This window comes from Quercus robur, chromosome 5 (genome assembly GCF_932294415.1).
Source record: "Quercus robur chromosome 5, dhQueRobu3.1, whole genome shotgun sequence".
Lineage (NCBI taxonomy): Eukaryota > Viridiplantae > Streptophyta > Magnoliopsida > Fagales > Fagaceae > Quercus > Quercus robur.
Window position 1 is genome coordinate 79,741,482 of NC_065538.1, and position 17,930 is coordinate 79,759,411.

Below are 17,930 nucleotides of genomic sequence, written 5' to 3' on the forward strand. Positions count from 1 at the left end.
CTTAGGGAGTTCATCATGCTAATTTTCACTTCACATCCACCATCAAGGAGAAACACTTCAACAATCTTAGGGCTAATTTTCAAATTCCAAATAATATCCTAATCCATCTACCCTATGTATCAGAGAAATGTTATTATAAAGGGGTAGAAGGTGTTGAGGTGTACGAACAGATGCTGAAGGCGGGACTTAGGTTTCCACTGACGGTGGGGAATTCCTTCACTGCTACCGTCCAGATGAAATAGACAAATCAAGGGGGATGTATAGTTTTGCTAGTAGGAGTCCATTGTTGAAGGTTATATTTGAAACCCCCGACTCCAATAGAGACTGGAAGAGTCGTTATTTCTTCCTAGAGGGTGACAAGTGGATGGGTCATCCAGGGGACACGGAACACATGCCCGTCGACACGACTTGGGGCGTATTGAATCCTTCTAGAATGCACCTGTCCTAGTTTGTAAATTCTTTACATTTGTTTAGTTATAATTTCTCCATCACTTTTAACCGTCCTTTTCTTATGCAATTAGATGGCGTCCACAAGTTAGTCTTGAGGAGTTCAGTTTTCTTGAAAAGATTTTTTCCAAGACCAAGCCGGAGGAAAGGACTTGGGAAAAGTTAGTGACACCTGATACTATCCACTGGTATTGTGACAGTCTTGAACCAACGCTAGAAGCCGTTAGATATAACGACAAAATTCGCAGACATAAGTCTGTCGACCGTATTTTGCTTAAATGGCTTTTACTTTTGTTAGTTAATAACTTCATCCGTCCTCCTTTACAGAAATGGACGATGCTAAGAGAAGGGTGTTGATTAAATCACAGGCCGCCAAGAAAAAGGAGACCGGTGATGTGGCTCCTAAGGGGACAGGCTTAAGTATTCCATCGATAAAAAGGAAGCAACCGTCCAAAGGGGACCGTCCACTCAAGAAACCTAAGGTCCCATTGGAGCCCGTCGTAGGGTTAATGGCTGAGGGTACGAAGACAGTCATCCTAGCAAAGCATGGGTCTGGCAAAGGTTTTATGAAGGCCCCGTCCACTAGCCAGGAGAAGCCACCTTCCCTCCTCCATGACGACTCCAAATATGCCTTGGAGCAGATTTCGTCCATCATCACGTCGGAAGACTACGAGGATTTAGGCAATCACTCCACAGAGGCAATGGGGGAGACGGGGCTTTTCGCAATTGCTCAGGTAATCCTTGTCCGTCGGCTTTCCGTTCGTCCATTCTACTTAGTTTTTTTATCTAACCCTTTCTTCTAACTTCTTTGTTTCAGTCCATGATTATGATGAAAGGGCTAATGGATCGATGTCTTAACTGTGAGACGGCTTTGGAACATGTGTGAGCAAAGGCAGAGCAGACGGAGGATGAACTAGTTCAACTTAACAAATGGAAATCCCAATGGAGAAAAAGTTTGAGCTTTCAGAGCAAGTGAGGAAGGAGCTTGAGCAAAGGACAGACAAGGCGAGGAAGGCCATGGAGGTCAAAGACAAGGAGGTCCAAGACTTGAAGGAAAAGCTCCATCAGGCTAAGAAGTTGGTGATACGAGAGTACCGTGACTCCGATGCCTTACTGTCCGAGCTGGGAGACTCATTCCTGCAAGGTTTTGATGGCGCGGTCTGTCAAGTTAAGAAGGCCTACCTTGCCCTGGATGTATCTATCATTAAAGTTGACGACCAAGCCCAGACGTCCGTTATGCCCGTCGCCTCAGAGAACACAAAAGATCTTTTTGCTGAGGATGCAGCCCAAGGTGATGAAGAGTCATCTCAAGCACAGAATGTTCAAGGCCAAGAAAAAGATGCAAACCCTAGAGAATAGAGGTTTTTTTTTTTTTTTTTTTTTTTTTGGCTAAGTTTGAGAACAATCCGTCATTAAATTTGTGTATTGAACAACTGCCCTTCGAGGGTTTTATCCGTCAATGGTATTTATTTTGCTCTATTCCGCAGTTTTATGCTCGTCTTATTTGGTCTTTTGTGTGATCTGTTGTGATCTTTATTATTTGAACGAGATGTATAAGTCTCCGTCCTTTTCAGGTGTCCATATCATGGCCTAAGATTTTCATCCTTAAGCTTAACATTCAAGGATGGTCCGTCTACTTTATGGACTAAAATCTATCTTTTTAGACAATTTGTCCAATTTTTGGACTAAATTTTTACCATTTTGGATGATCCGTCCACTTTATGGAGTGCAATATTGATTCACCTTGGTAGAACCGTCCACCTTTATGGACTTGTACACAATTTTAGACCTTGTATGGACGAACTATCCACCTCAAATACTAGGTAGTTTATCCCGTCCTTTCTTATGGACTTAGAATTTTCACCTTATGGGATGATCCGTGCTTTCTGTGGTTTTTGGCTTATGTCCGTCCATGTTTTTGGACTTTGGAATTTTTCATCCTCAAGGGATGATTTTTCCGGTTCGTGGACTTGTATCCGTCTACTTATATGAACTTAAGAAATTCCATCTACCTGGGATGATCCGTCCAGCTTGTGGACTTTGTTTATATCCGTCCATTTTTATAGATTTATGAAATTTCACCCATCTGGGATGATCCGTCCAGTTTGTGGACTTTATTATTATCCGTCCACTTTTATGGACTTAAGAAATTTCACCCGTCCAACTTATGGACTTTATTTATATCCGTCCACTTTTATGGACTTAAGAAATTTCACCAGTTTGGGATGATCTGTCCAGCTTGTGGACTTTATTTGTATCCGTCCACTTTTATGGACTTTGTGATAGTTCAGGTCGAGAAGACATAAATGTGTCTGAATATTCTTCTTAAAAAATATGTGTTTGTAGAAAAGTACCTGCCCCCTTGGGCTTAAAAAGATACTTGAGGTATTGTAGCAAAAAGTTGTTAAAGTAAAACTAATAATTGTAGTAAAACTTAAAAAGAAAAACTGGAAATAGCGTCATTGCTCTTCATGCTGTCTCTACTGATAGTATTTTCGTAGGTGCTCCGTGTTCCATGGGTGCTGAAACTTTTGTCCGTCCAGCGTCTCAAGGTGGTAGGTGCCCTTCCTTTACCATGATACGATCCTGTAGGGTCTTTCCCAGTTGGGGCTGAGCTTTCCTTACAAAGGATCTCTAGTAGCGCCCATTACCTTCCGTAGTACAAGATCTCTAACTTGAAAGTCTCTACGCCTGACGTTGGAGTTGTAGTGTTTCGCCATGAGATTCTGATACCGCGCCATCCTATGCTCCACTATCATTCGCACTTCGTCCACTAGGTCAAGCTGAAGTCGCATGGCCTCTTCGTTCTTATTCTCGTCATAGTTCTCCACCCGAAAGCTAGCGAGACCTACTTCTGTTGTGATGACCGCTTCACTTCCGTATGCTAGTCGAAATGGCGTTTCTCCCATGGGCATTCTTGTTGTAGTTCTGTATGCCCACAGAACGCTTGGCAACTCGTCCGGCCAGATATCCCGTACCTACAGATGATATTCCTCCAAACAAAACTTCTAATGTTCTTCTCTGTGATAGTGGCTAGAGCTTCTGCTTCCACCCACTTAGTGAAGTAATCGATACCAACCACCAGAAACTTTAGCTACCTAACTGCTGTTGGGAAGGGTCCCATGATATCTAATCCCCATTGTGCGAAGGGCCAAGGGGCCGTCATGGAAGTCAGTTCTTCGGATGGTTGCCTGATGAGATTACTGAACCTTTGACACTTGTCGCAAGCCTTGACATAAGCCTGTGCGTCCTTCAGCATTGTAGGCCAATAGTATTCTGCTCGGATCAACTTGTGCACTAATGATCATGCCTTCGAGTGGTTTCCGCAGATACCCTCGTGGACTTCTCTCATTACGTAATCTGCTTCTTCGTGGCATAAACACCTCAGGTACGGTCGGGAGAATCCTCTTTTGTATAAAACATCTTTTATCAGCACAAATCGTGATGCTTGGACCTTTACCTTTCTAGCGGCATCATTCCTGTCTGGTAAAACGCCAGTCTTCAGGTATGATATCAAAGGTGTAGTCCAATTGCTTTCAGAATTTACTTCCTGCACATTTGTTCCGTCATCAATAAGTGAGGAGACTTGGACAAATGACAATACTTGTTCGAGGACAAGCATAAATTTTGCCGAGGCTGCTTTTGCTAGTCAGTTAGCGTACTCATTTTCCCCCCTAGGGATTTGAACGAATCTGACTTCGAGGCTGCTGATTCGATTCTTTACCTCTTCTAGATACCTCTTCATCCTTTCATTCTTACACTCGTAGCCGCCATTAATCTGACTTGTTACTACTTATGAGTAGCAATGCACGACCACGTTTTCAGCACCTGCAGCCTTTGCGAGGTCTAGCCCTGCCACCAAGGTTTCATATTCTGCCTCATTGTTGGTTGTGGGGAAATTTAGTCGGATCATGCATTCGATCTTATCTCCCTCCGAGGTTTGGATCACTATGCCAGCCCCTCCTACTCATCTATTTGAAGATCCATCTGTGTAAATGTTCCACTGTAGTGTCTCTTCTTCCCCCTGGTCGTCTTTGAGGGTGAATTCGGCAATGAAGTCAGCCACTGCTTGCCCTTTTATAGCCGTTCGCGAATGGTACTATATGTCAAACTCGCTAAGCTCCACTACCCACAAAGCCATTCATCCCGCAACCTCGGGGCTACTCATGGCTCTTCTCAAGGGCTTGTTCATCAAGACAACGATGGTATGTGCTTGGAAGTATGGTTTGAGTTTTCGTGCTGCGGTTATTAATGCGAAGGCCAACTTCTCCATCTGAGGGTACCTCTCTTTTGCTCCTCGAAGCGCTTGGCTTGTGAAGTAGACTAGTCTTTGAGATCCGTCTTCCTCTCTCACCAAAGTTGCGCTGACAACAGCTTGTAAAATAGCTAAATAGAGGTAAAGCTCTTCTCTTGGCTTGGACGGACTGAGCAACAAGGGAAACAAAAGATATGCCTTTAAGTGGTCGAACACCGTCTGGCCTTCGTCCGTCCACTCAAACGACTTTCTCAGGGTGCGGAAGAAAGGTAGACATTTTTCCGTTGCTTTCGAGACGAACCTGTTCAGGGCCGCAATTTTGCCATTCAAACTTTGCACATCCTTGACCGTCCTCAGCGATTCTAACTTTATTATGGCCCATATCTTCTCCGGGTTAACCTCTATGCCTCTTTGGGATACCATGAAGCCCAAGAATTTCCCCGCCGTTACTCCGAATGCGCACTTGCCTGGATTTAGCTTCATGTTATATGACCGAAAAATGTCAAAGGTCTCACGGAGGTCGCCTAGGTGATCATCTTCGTGCAGGCTCTTCACCAGCATGTCATCAACATAAACTTATACGTTCCTCCCAATCTGGTGCGCGAACATCTTCTTCATTAATCTTTGGTATTTTGCTCCAGCATTTTTGAGTCTGAATGGCATCACCTTGTAGTAGAACAGTCCCTAGCTGGTGACAAAAGAGGTCTTCTCTTGATCGGCTTCTTCCATCTTAATCTAGTTATAGCCCGAGAAAGCGTCCATAAAGCTCAAAAGCTGGTGTCTTGCGGTTGAGTCTATCAAAGTATCTATCCGAGGGAGTGGATAGCTGTCTTTGGGGCAAGCCTTATTGAGATCCGTGAAGTCTACGCACATCCTCCGTTTTCCATTGGCCTTCTTAACCATGATGACATTTATCAACCAATCGGGGTAGTACACTTCTCAAATGAAATCTGCCTCAAGCAACTTTTGTACTTCCTCGGCAATGGCTTTGTCCCACTTCTGGGCGAATAATCGTTTCTTCTGCCGGATTGGGGAGAATGTGGGTGATACATTCAGTTTGTGAACCATGATTGTTGGGTCAATCCCTGGCATATCCTCATGACTCCAGGCGAACACGTCTTGATTGTCTCTTAAGAATGCCATGAGCTCCTGGCGCACCGGCTAGCTTGCTAATGTACCCACTCTAGTCATCCGTTCTGGCCTTGAGTCATCAAGGATTATTTCTTCTAACTCTTCAACTGGCTCTGCTACTGTCCATTTCTCTTCTATGCACATTATTTGTTGTTGATCGTCCATCTCTAGCATAGCAATATAGCATTCTCGTGTTGCCACCTGATTTCCACGCAGTTCTCCTACTCCATAATCCGTTGGGAACTTGATCATTAAATGGTAGGTTGAAGTTACAGCCTTCCATGAGTTGAGGGTGGGTCGTCCGAGAATGGCATTGTAAGCGGACGAACAGTCGACCACCAAGAATGTTACTTCCTTAGTGATCTGCTAGGGGTAATCTCCCACCGTTAATGTCAATGTGACGGCACCGATGGGGAACACTCTCATCCCTCTGAAACCAACTAGAGGGGCATTAACCGGGACCAACTGTTCTCTGTCAATTCTCATCTGATGAAAAGCCAGGTAATACAAGATGTCTGTCGAACTGCCGTTGTCGACCAAAACCCGGTGCATGTTGTAGTCTCCTACCCTTAGGCTGACGACAAGCACGTCATCATGTGGGTGGTGCAGCCTTCGAGCATCTTCTTCTGAAAATCCGATGACGGGGTTGTCAATCTGTGTCATCTTGGGTACAGTGCCCGTGAGCTCGACGTTCTGGACCACTCTTAGGTAGGTCTTCTTGGCTTTTTTGGATGATCCAGAGGTTGCCGTGCCCTCTATGATCATTCTTATTTCTACAATAGGCGGCCTTGGGCACTCATTCTCCCGTCGTAGGGTTTTCTCTTGGGGCGGATCCGCTTTCTCCTTGCTCATGAACCTCTGTAGTTTCCCCTGTCTTATAAGGGCCTCTATTTGCTGTTTTAGATCGTAGTAGTCAGTTGTGTCGTGCTCGTGGTCTCGATGGAAGCGGCAGTACTTATCCCTTGGTCTCTTGCTGGGATCTCCCTTCAACTTGCTAGGGAATGTCAGGCTTCCTTCGTCTTTGATTTGCATCAAGACCTGGTCTATTGGGGTAGTTAACGAGGTGAAGCTTGTGAATCTCCCAGCGGAGGGTTTGGAGCGTCTATCATTCCGTCGTTCTCCGGTCCTAACCACTTTGCGCCCCCTATCCTGTCGTGTGTCCTCCTGTCTTTCTCTTTTTCTGGGCTTATTCTCGCGAGCCAGCAGTGCGTCTTCTGCGTTCATATACTTGGTAGCCCTGTAAAGCACTTCCGACATGGTCTTTGGATCGTTCTTGTATAGAGAAAACAGGAACTTACCCTTTCGTAGCCCATTAGTAAATGCTGCCACGAGTATCTTGTCGTTCGCTTCGTCAATTGAGAGGGCCTCCTTTTTTAAACAAGTTATGTAGGACCTCAGTGTCTCATCCTCCCACTGCTTAATGTTCATCAGACACGCAATTGACTTCTTGTATCTGTGCCCTCTAATGAAGTGCGAAGTGGACTGAGCGCTCAACTTCTTGAAAGTACTAATAGAGCCAGGCGTTAATCTACTGAACCAAATTCTCGTAGCACCCTTTAGCGTTGTAGGGAAGGCCCTACACATGATTTCGTTTGCAACTCCTTGATGGTGCATCAAGGTCTTGAAGGTCTCCAGGTGATCTAGAGGATCCTTGACTCCATCGTAACTGTCCATATGTGGTATGCGGAATTTATGCGGCAGAGGGAAGCAATTGACGGAAGCAGTGAACAGTGAGTCGGTTCGGTTGACTAGGTCATTAAGATCGTTGGATACTCGTCCTTTAAGGGCATTCATCATAACTTCCATCTACTCCTTTATTACCTGCATCTCTGCGACAATAGGTGGAGCCCCATCCATGAGGGTTGGGAGGCTTATGTTTTGTCGCTTCGGTCTGCTTGGGGCGTTACTACCCTTCGGTCTCTCCTGATTCCTACGATCAGCACTGACACCTTTTTGATCTTCTTCTTGGTTTCCCATCGCTGCGTTTTTCTGTCGCAGCTGTTCCTCTAAGGTCTGGTTTTGTCTAGTGAGGCGCTCCACTGCCACTGTAAGGGTTAGGACCTGTCTCTCCAGGGCAGTAGGTTATGGCTCGTCTTCCTGAACGTTGTTGGTGGTCGCCCTTGAGCGTGTAAGTACCATGTAGCCCTTTGTCCGAGTAGCGTTTGTATGGTCTACAAGCTGTAGTTACGATACTACTCTTCCCCACAGACGGCGCCAACTGATGATGCCGTAAATATCACCAATGAGCTACATGATCCTTGCACGCTCGTAACGATATCTGCAAAGAAAAGAGAGAAGATCTAACAGAGAGCACCGGTGTAGTGCCGGCCAAATACCCTCCGAAGGTTAAGTTAGAACTACTCTCACAACTATAAAGTGCTAGAGAGGGGTAAATTATGCGTACCTTGATTTGTGAGGGTATTGGGGCTTTTATAGTAGTAGAAGGTTGGCCTCTCTTCCTTGGTGTAGAAGTCTTTTCCTTATAGGAATCCTCTTGAATAGTCCCAAACGTGATGGGCAAGACATTTCCTTGTAGAGAAGATCTTCATTAACGCGCGTATCTTCCGGAATTCTCTTTGTGCTAGGATTCCTATTTTTCTTGGGATTCTATGATGATTTAAGTGTGTGTGTTGCAAGTATTTCCCATCTAGGGCTTCCGCTGTGCCTTGGGCTTGCCCTCTATCGGCCCATGGACTAGGATCCGTCAGGCCCAATTTAATGAATGTCCGTCATACCATATTTTTACCTCTTCAAACATAATTCTGGATTTTGCAGAAAAGGCGAGTAATTCAGTCCATATTATCGTCCTCATTGTTGTTCCAGTGATTATTATCATGAAACTTGTCATAAGCATTTGCATCTTGAAAGTTCAAAAACGTGTATAAACACCCTTGAACGTTTAGACCCCCAAAAACAAAATAACCAATTCAAGCTTTATGACAAACAACTAGTGTGCGGAAAATGAACATAAGCTATAAACAGAATTGGAAATCAATCTAAGCCAATTATAAATCACATCCACAGTAGAAAATAAAAGGCAAAGATAAAGGGAAGAGAGAAGCAAACACAAGGACAACACACGATGTGTTATCGAAGAGGAAACCAAAGCCCTCGGCGTAAAACCTCTCCGCCGCCCTCCAAGCGGTCAATAATCCACTAGAAAATGTAGTTGGGATACATGAACAGCAATAGACCCTCCAAGCCTAATCTACCCGATGTACCTAAGCCCTCCAAGCTTCTTGCTCCAACGAGGTTGCGCTGAACCTTTTTCTTTTCTAGCTTACCGGATTCCGCTACTAGACCGTAGCATCCGCCATCCTTAGCATCTTCCAATGCTTCCCAAAGCTCCAAAGACACTTAACACTCTGAATGGGTGTGGGTAGTGTTTGGATAGAAATCTCCTCTCAATAGGTATGACAATGAGAGAGGGAATGAGAAGAGACTACAAAGATTTCTCTCTAAGAATGAGTAGCTCTCTCTAATTGGGTGGGTGTTTTGAAGAAACCTCTCTTAGGGTTTTTTTTTTTTTTTTTCTGAATAGCCACACATATCTTGTGGGAATGAGGGGTATTTATACTGGTGTGAGAATGGAATACGAAGAGTCAATTTTTCCAAAAGCAGGGCTAGCTGGCGACTTGATCTCGCGACTTGACTGAGTCGCGAGTTCAAGTCGCGAGCTAACTTAATGGCCAGTCTGGATTTTTGTCATGTAGTGCTCCAGGTGGCGTGACTGTTCAGCTCCCCTGCATGCTCTGCACATGAGCAACTTTTGGCGGCTTGCAAGCCGCGAGCCACCCGCGAGTCCTAGTCGCGAGCCACCCGCGAGTCCTAGTCGCGAGTCTCTGCTTCACTGCACTGTCTTGAGCATTTCTTCACACTCTCTCACACACTACCCTTACATGATTCCCACTTAAATACAAGGTTTCTAAGTGCTATATTACAAGCAAATTTGTCATGGAATAGAGCCAACACATGGTTGATTAAATTCAACCTTAGACATCTTTTTAAGAGTGAGAAAGCCGAGGGAAAAAGTTGAAGGTAATTTCTTGCATTTTACAAGTTTATTGTCCCATGATGTGCTGATGGACTTGCATAACAGAGGTTCATGTGCTTTTTCTAAGTACCAGTGATGGCTGAATTATATAGGTTCATGCACTTGCCTTTTGGATTCTTTTGGGGTTATGATCGTAGAGATTAAATTTGATTTCACATAAATTCTGCAGCCAACTTGAGTTTATTTTTAGGTCTGTCCAGTAATAGCTTCAACATAAATAAATATAAGTATTGGACCACATAATTGCTTCGCTTGGTATTTGGGACACGTAGCCTGTAGAAATATTGTTGGGAGCACTGTTACAATTGCATGGAACAGTATATAACTTCAGGCAATTTATTTGCGTCATATACTATTCCCTACTACAACACAGTGAACACATTTATCAAAAGATCTACGACCTTAATTAGTACACAAAAAATCAATTTGGGAGCCATAATTTTCCTTATACTCTCAATTTTTCTAATAATCAAAAAGTGTCAAGACTCACGTAATTATAATGTAAGTCTAATGTGAAATATGAAATGAATCAATTGTTCGTTAACAGTTTCTTGATGACCCTAGTGATTCCTTGATTCTCTCTGTGAAATAAAATTACGATATTTGTTACAATGATTATTGTCCCAACCCAAGTCCAGCCATGTGAACTAGGGAAAACTTTTTATGTGTGCAACTGTTGTCACATACATTGCTCCAATGTAGGGATCAATATTTTAGCAGGGCTTTTATTCTATCACATCACTCTTTTTACATTGGTTATTTCATATTCACTTTTAGAAGTGTTTCAGAAGTTTTGGGATTTGAAAGTTTTTAAAATGTTGTGAGAATGTGTGTGATATAGTAGATGTAAAGTAGTGTAAAAATATATTTTCCATTGTAGTAAAGTCAATTTGACATACACTTTAGTAGCACCACGCTTTTGTATGTTGCTATACTATCCACATCATGCACTTACTATATATTTAAACATGAGCTAATAAATGTCTACTCCATGAAGCATCGAATGACATCAGTTTTGGAGAGTCCTTGCAATTTGACTTCAACACTGTAAGAGAAGCAACAGATGACTTCTCGGATGCAAATAAGCTTGGACAAGGTGGATTTGGGGCTGTTTATAGAGTAAGGAAATGTTATCATGTGAAAAGGACTACTAACCATCCATAAATGTGTTAAAGCAAATAAACAATGTATCTGAATTCCTTCTGTATTGTTTCGTTTGTTTTAATTTAGACTCTATTTTGATCATAGGGTAGGCTTCCCAATGGTCAGGATATAGCTGTCAAAAGGTTGTCAATGAATTCTAGACAAGGAGATGCGGAATTAATAATTGAGGTCTTGTTAGTCGCCAAGCTTCAACATCAAAACTTAGGCTCCTAGGTTTTTGTTTGGAAGGAGCTGAAAGACTTCTTATATATGAGCTCGTGCCTAACAAAGGCCTGGATTATTTCATATTTGGTAAATTTGCAATTCTTTTTTTGTTTCAAGGTTATAAATCAAAAGAATTTATTTGAGTTATAAATCTTGCATAAATGATATGTAAGGTTGAATTTAATCAACCATGTGCTGGCTTTATTCCATGACAAATTTGCTTGTAATATAGCACTTAGAAACCTTGTATTTAGGTGGGAATCATGTAAGGGTAGTGTGTGAGAGAGTGTGAAGAAATGCTCAAGACAGTGCAGTGAAGCAGAGACTCGCGGCTAGGACTCGCGGGTGGCTCGCGGCTTGCAAGCCGCCAAAAGTTGCTCACGTGCAGAGCATGCAGGGGAGCTGAACAGTCACGCCACCTGGAGCACTACACGACAAGAATCCAGACTGGCCATTAAGTTAGCTCGCGACTTGAACTCGCGACTCAGTCAAGTCGCGAGGTCAAGTCGCCAGCCAGCCCTGTTTTTGGAAAAACTGACTCTTCGTATTCCATTCTCACACCAGTATAAATACCCCTCATTCCCACAAGATATGTGTGGCTATTCAGAAAGAAAAACCCTAAGAGAGGTTTCTTCAAAACACCCACCCAATTAGAGAGAGCTACTCATTCTTAGAGAGAAATCTTTGTAGTCTCTTCTCATTTCCTCTCTCATTGTCATACCTATTGAGAGGAGATTTCTATCCAAACACTACCCACACCCATTTAGAGTGTTGAGTGTTTTTGGAATTTTGGGAAGCATTGGAAGATGCCAAGGATGGCGGATGCTATGGTCTAGTAGCGGAATCCGGTAAGCTAGAAAAGAAAAAGGTTCGGCGCAACCTCGTTGGAGCAAGAAGCTTGGAGGGCTTAGGTACATCGGGTAGATTAGGCTTGGAGGGTCTATTGCTGTTCATGTATCCCAACTACATTTTCTAGTGGATTATTGACCGCTTGGAGGGCGGCGGAGAGGTTTTACGCCGAGAGCTTCGGTTTCCTCTTCGATAACACATCGTGTGTTGTCCTTGTATTTGCATCTCTCTTCCCTTTATCTTTGCCTTTTATTTTCTGCTATGGATGTGATTTATAATTGGCTTAGATTGATTTCCAATTCTGTTTATAGCTTATGTTAAGTTTCCGCACACTAGTTGTTTGACATAAAGCTTGAATTGGTTAAGTTGTAATTTGGGGGTCTAAACGTTCAAAGGTGTTTATACACGTTTTTGAACTTACATGATACTTGAGAGTTGAGATAGTAACATACTTCCCACAATTATTATAGATCCAATCAATTGTGCACACTTAGATTGGGAAAAACGTTACAAAATCATAGGCGGCATTACTCGAGGGCTTCTTTACCTTCATGAGGATTCTCGACTTCGTATTATTCATCGTGATCTCAAAGCCAGCAACATTCTCTTGGATGAAGAAATGAACCCTAAAGTCTCTGACTTTGGTATGGCAAGATTATTTGTATTGGACCAAACTCAAGGAAATACAAGTAGAATTGTGGGAACCCAGTAAGTATCAAAATAATACTAACTCAACTAAACGTGACTCCCCAATTTATTTCTAGAGGTTACTTTTGTACATGAATCTAATAAAAAATTTTCCAATAGATGAGAATATCCCATAAATGAGTGGATTTTGTTAATAAATATATAGTTTGAATATTATTATCTTGATTTTTAAAGCTCTACTACCATTTGAATTGAAGATGATTTGTAAAAAAATTTATCTTTTATATGCAGTGGATACATGACTCCAGAATATGTAATGCAGGGACATTTCTCAATCAAATAAGATATTTATAGTTTTGGTGTGTTGATTTTGGAAATAGTGAGTGGCCAAAGAAATAGTTGTTTTCGTGACGAGGAGAATGTAGAGTATCTTCCAACCCATGTAAGTATAAATCTCAAATTCCCCGCTAATACATTAAGGTTTTTCTTTGAATTGCTAAAACGTTAATTAAATTATTAAATTCACAGGTTTATAACAGTTAGGACTCTAGAGAAAGTTAGTAATTTATCATGAATTGTGTTCATGCCATTGAAAAGAAATAGAAGAATTTCCTTTTTAATTTTGTATATACATATTGAAGGGAGGGGAATATGTCAAATCTTATAGATCCAACGTTGAGAAGCAATTCAACAACTGAAATATGGAGATGCATCCACATCGGCTTATACTGTGTGTTCAAGAAAATATTGCTGAGAGACCAACTATGGCTTCAGTGGTTCTCATGCTTAATAGTTTCTCCCGCAATCTTCCTGTACTCTCCCAGCCTGCATTTGTCAGGCACAGCAGTGTTAAATCGAATACCTCATCATCACAACAGGAGTTTCACTTAGTCTCAACAAATGAAGCTTCAATTACTGAGTTATATCCTCGTTAGTGCTTAATGAAATCTACAATGTCCCATTTTTTGTGCTATAGCCTAATTGTTTGCTAGGGTGCGGTTGAGTTTGAGGAAATGGGTCATGATGAACAGTGGCTGGGCTTCCAATCGTAGGGAATTTCTGGTACAATCTTCATCTCCGAAACTTGGTTCAGAATCTGGGCTTAATTTGGAAAAATTATCTTGAAGACAGATTTATAACAACCAGTAAGGCTGTTTTTTTTTTTTTTTTACTACATCAATAAGGCTTATTAATGTGTTTTGTTATACATCTATATATGGGGCTTTTCAAACTGGAGGCAAATCAAACACTGTCGATGGTTTGGCAAAACGAGTTTTCCATTTTAAAGTTTTTTTTTTTTTTTTTTTTTTTTTAATTTAATTTATTGTTGTTGTTGTAAAGGTGGGACTGGTGGCTGGGGACAGAGCGAGGAATTTGACTTGGGGGGCAAGATATGAATCAAGTAATTTGATCATTAAAGAATAATATATATATATATATACATATACTAAAATATAAAACAAAATTAATAATGAAAAATGAAATTAGCATCAATTAAATATTAATAAAATAAAAGATACAAAATACAAGTAACCATTTTTAAAATATTTCAACTTTATCATTTATTATATTCAGAATTGAACTCAATGTTCTTTTGTATTATTCAATTCATCTATGATAATTTTCTACTAAATTTTACCCTAATTTCCTTTTTTATGTAAAAAATCAATGAGTATATTATAATATTTAAGATTCAAAATGCTCGTTCCATGGTTATAATAAATACCAAAAGAATAAGTACAAGTACAAACATTTCATAAATAAATTGGTAGGCTATTGATCTATATTAGCAGTTGGCACAATTCTAAAACGTCCAACAGTTTTTTTTTTTTAAATCCAGATGTAGAACTATATTATTATGCTAATAATGGTGAACTTCTATTTTGAACAAGAGATTTTCATGATTTGTGATTTCTTGTGGAAAAAATTTGTTTAATGACAAAAATATAATCAATTCTACAAAGTTTCACATATCTCTTGAAGATCTTGAGTTGAGTGAAGAATAAAGAACTAAATTCTGAAGTCCCAACTTTTAGTTTTATGTCCCAAATAAGTGAACCTCGTATGAAACGTAGTTATCGTCGCTTGCTTTTTTCTTTTTCTTTTTTTTTTAGATGAGATTTTTTTTTATAGGATTTGTTTTTGTTTGTTACGTAACAAATGATTTTTATTTTTATTTTTATTTTGATCACAAGTCACATATACGAACTAATTGATCACTTTAAATTTATGTTTTTGGGAGATTGTTATTATATATTAACAAAAAATTTCAAAAGGCTAGGGAACCATAGCTCCACCATCCTTCACTTTTTTGAGTTACTACTACATGCATAAGCACTTTATTTTTTTTTTCTTTTCCTTAATTCACTTCTGCAATAACATTATCACCTGATCTCTTTTATTACAAAGTAAATCAAATGTTTACAGCTTGGGGTAGAGTTTTTTTTTTTTTTTTTTTGAAGTAGCTTGGTGTAGAGTTTACAGCTTGGTGCATGTACATGTATCATTCAGTTAGTTTAAAACAAACTATTAATTCAACAAAAGATTCTCAAAAAAAAACAATATTCACAAAAAAAGTTTAAAAAAAAAAAAAAAAAACTAGGAAGAGTTTCTTAAAACGAAGAAAAGAAAAGAAACTATGAAAAAAGAACGTGTACTTTTATTAAAAATTTGTGCAGATCTTTTCGAATTTAAAATGGAAAGGGGTCGTACATATGAACATCTTTCTTTTACCATTTTTAAATTTGTTGGTAGTACCTATGTTATGCTGTGTTTACCTCTAATACTAGTGGGTATCATACTCAACATGGAGTTGTTCGATTTCACGTGAGTTATTAGAAAATGTGACAAAATTGTTGTCACGTAAAACCTGTGAATATTAGACTTGGAAAATTGGTCGGGTCAAGTATGGTCATTAATTGGGTTCAGGTTTAAAAAAAAGGATCATCTTAAATGGGTTACGAATAGGTCAAGTCGATTAAGTATGGGTTTAGTTAATCGGGTTACAGATCGACCCATATTTGTTCACATAATAATAATAATAATAATAATAATAATGAACAAAAAACACTATCTGTAAAAAGCTCACTAATTTGTTCGATCCACAATAAACACAAAAAACACTATCTGTAATCAGGTTACAAATCGACCCATATTTGTTCGATTCACATAAAATTTCTTCTTTTCCACAAGTTAAAGTTCACTAATGATATTATCGTCACTTGGGGTGTCCAAAATTTAAATTTTTATTCAACCCAATCTGACCTTGTCAAGTTGATAAATTATCAACTCAACTCAACTTGACGTCTGGGTTAGTGGTTTATGCATACATAACCTTGTAAACAATTAAGCTTTTCATCAATTATTTAAACAATTTTTTTAATAAATTATTACAAGTTATATAATAATGTTTCAAATTCATCCTAACTAATTATCAAAATATCAAAATCCAAAATCAATTAAATTAAAAAATTGAAATAACGATAATAAAATATACTTGTATAAATGATGGATCATGTTGGGTCATATGGGTTGAAAAAACTATCATCTCTAACCCGATCCATCCCAAGGATCAAAATAAAATTCTAACCTAACACAACCCATGAAAACCAACTCAAGGCATTAGGTTGAGTTGGGTTGGGTCAAATTTGTCGGGTATGGGTTTGATGCACACCCCTAATCACCATAAAAGTTAGATGATTTGTCGTCTAGTGCCAAAAATGACATTGTTTTGTTTTGTTTTTTCTTTCTTTTATAAATTCTTACATTCCAAAAAAATCTTCAAATTAAATAGTAATATTTTTAGAAAAAAAGTACATTAAGTGACCATAGCTCTAGTATTGTTCTAGGGTAACAGCAACAATTCTTCTAACCTCTAATTCTCTCAAATATGAATGAGAAGAATCTTATGAGTTTTATTGTAGAAATTTAGGGTTTGTTGATACTCGTTCTTTTATAAAAATGGCCCAACAGCATAAAAGCCTAGTAACCAACAAAGAGAGATGGAGAAAAGAGATTAGTAAGCAATGGCAAAAATAAAGGGCCATAAAAGCCTAAAAGGAAAGAGAGAAAAAAACAAGGCTCAATGGGCCAACTCGGCAAAAAATATTAGCAGGCAAGCCCACAAGCCCAAGAATAGGCAAAAATGGGGCAAGCCCGATAAGCCCATCGCCATCCTCCATAAAGGATAAGAAGGGGCAAAAAAAGAAGCAAGAGCAGAACAAGACAAAGATGATCAACAATGGCGGAAACAGTGTGGGAAAGAAAGAAAACAAAAACAGAAAGTGCTAGAAAATAACACTATGGCTGGAGCACCACCAACCTGTACCCAACCAATGCAAGGGAGGTGGGCCCAGAGTTAAGAGATTTACATAATGTGTGGTTTGGTGGAGGGGGGAAAATGACCTATTTCTGATATCTAGCTAGGGCCTCTTTTGGGAGATGCTTTCTTAGGATGGCATCTATCCCCAAAATAGGTGGAAGACAATTGGGACCACTCGATACATGCCAAAGAAGTAAGTAGAGAGAGAGAGAGAGACCTAAATCCTTATCTGTACAAGCAAGGAGAAAGACTCACAACAAAACCAAACGAATTGGAATTTGTCGTGGAATGAGTAGTGGAAGAGAGAGAAGGTACTGGGCATGCTTAGATGTAGTGGTGGCTAGCAACCAATAGGTTAGTGGCCGGCTCTGAAGAGATGCTCACAGCAGACAAAAATGGTTGGTGAGTTATAAGGGTAAAAGAAAGAAATCCTATTGGATCGGCCTAGTATAAATACGAACAATAGCTATAAAGGGAAGGAGGATAGCAATTAAGGCAAGAAAATGGAGAGAATTGAAACAGAAATAATAGAGAAAAGAGAGAGTGAAGTAAAAGAAGCGAGAGTAAACATGATAGAAAAAGCATGCATCAATAGGCTATCTTTTCCCTCCCTTTTACAGCAAACCCACTCTTTGAAATCCCAAAGCAGCAACAAGTAGTCATCTAGGCCCATTCCCCAGAATGCACAACTTTGATGACTCAACCCAATAGTAAGGTTGTTCAAGTTAGGTTCGGGTTCTCTTTGGTTCACTTCTTGCGGAAGGACTTATCATTCTTACATTCTGCTATGTTATTTTACATTATGCTTTATTATTTAGCATTTTGATTTCTGCCATATTGACTATGTTAATTGCTTT

General features: G+C 40.1%; 1 protein-coding gene and 1 pseudogene across 1 annotated transcript; one reads left to right on the top strand and one right to left on the bottom strand.

Moving 5' to 3' along the window:
* Nucleotides 1-6,199: 6,199 nt before the first annotated feature.
* On the bottom strand, nt 6,200-7,639 carry LOC126728788 (uncharacterized). Its single transcript, XM_050434568.1, has one exon. The coding sequence runs from the start codon at nt 7,637-7,639 to the stop codon at nt 6,200-6,202; it is 1,440 nt and encodes a 479-aa protein (XP_050290525.1).
* Nucleotides 7,640-7,917: 278 nt separating this feature from the next.
* Nucleotides 7,918-13,687, top strand: LOC126728789 (cysteine-rich receptor-like protein kinase 10; annotated as a pseudogene).
* The last annotated feature ends 4,243 nt before the right edge of the window (nt 13,688-17,930 follow it).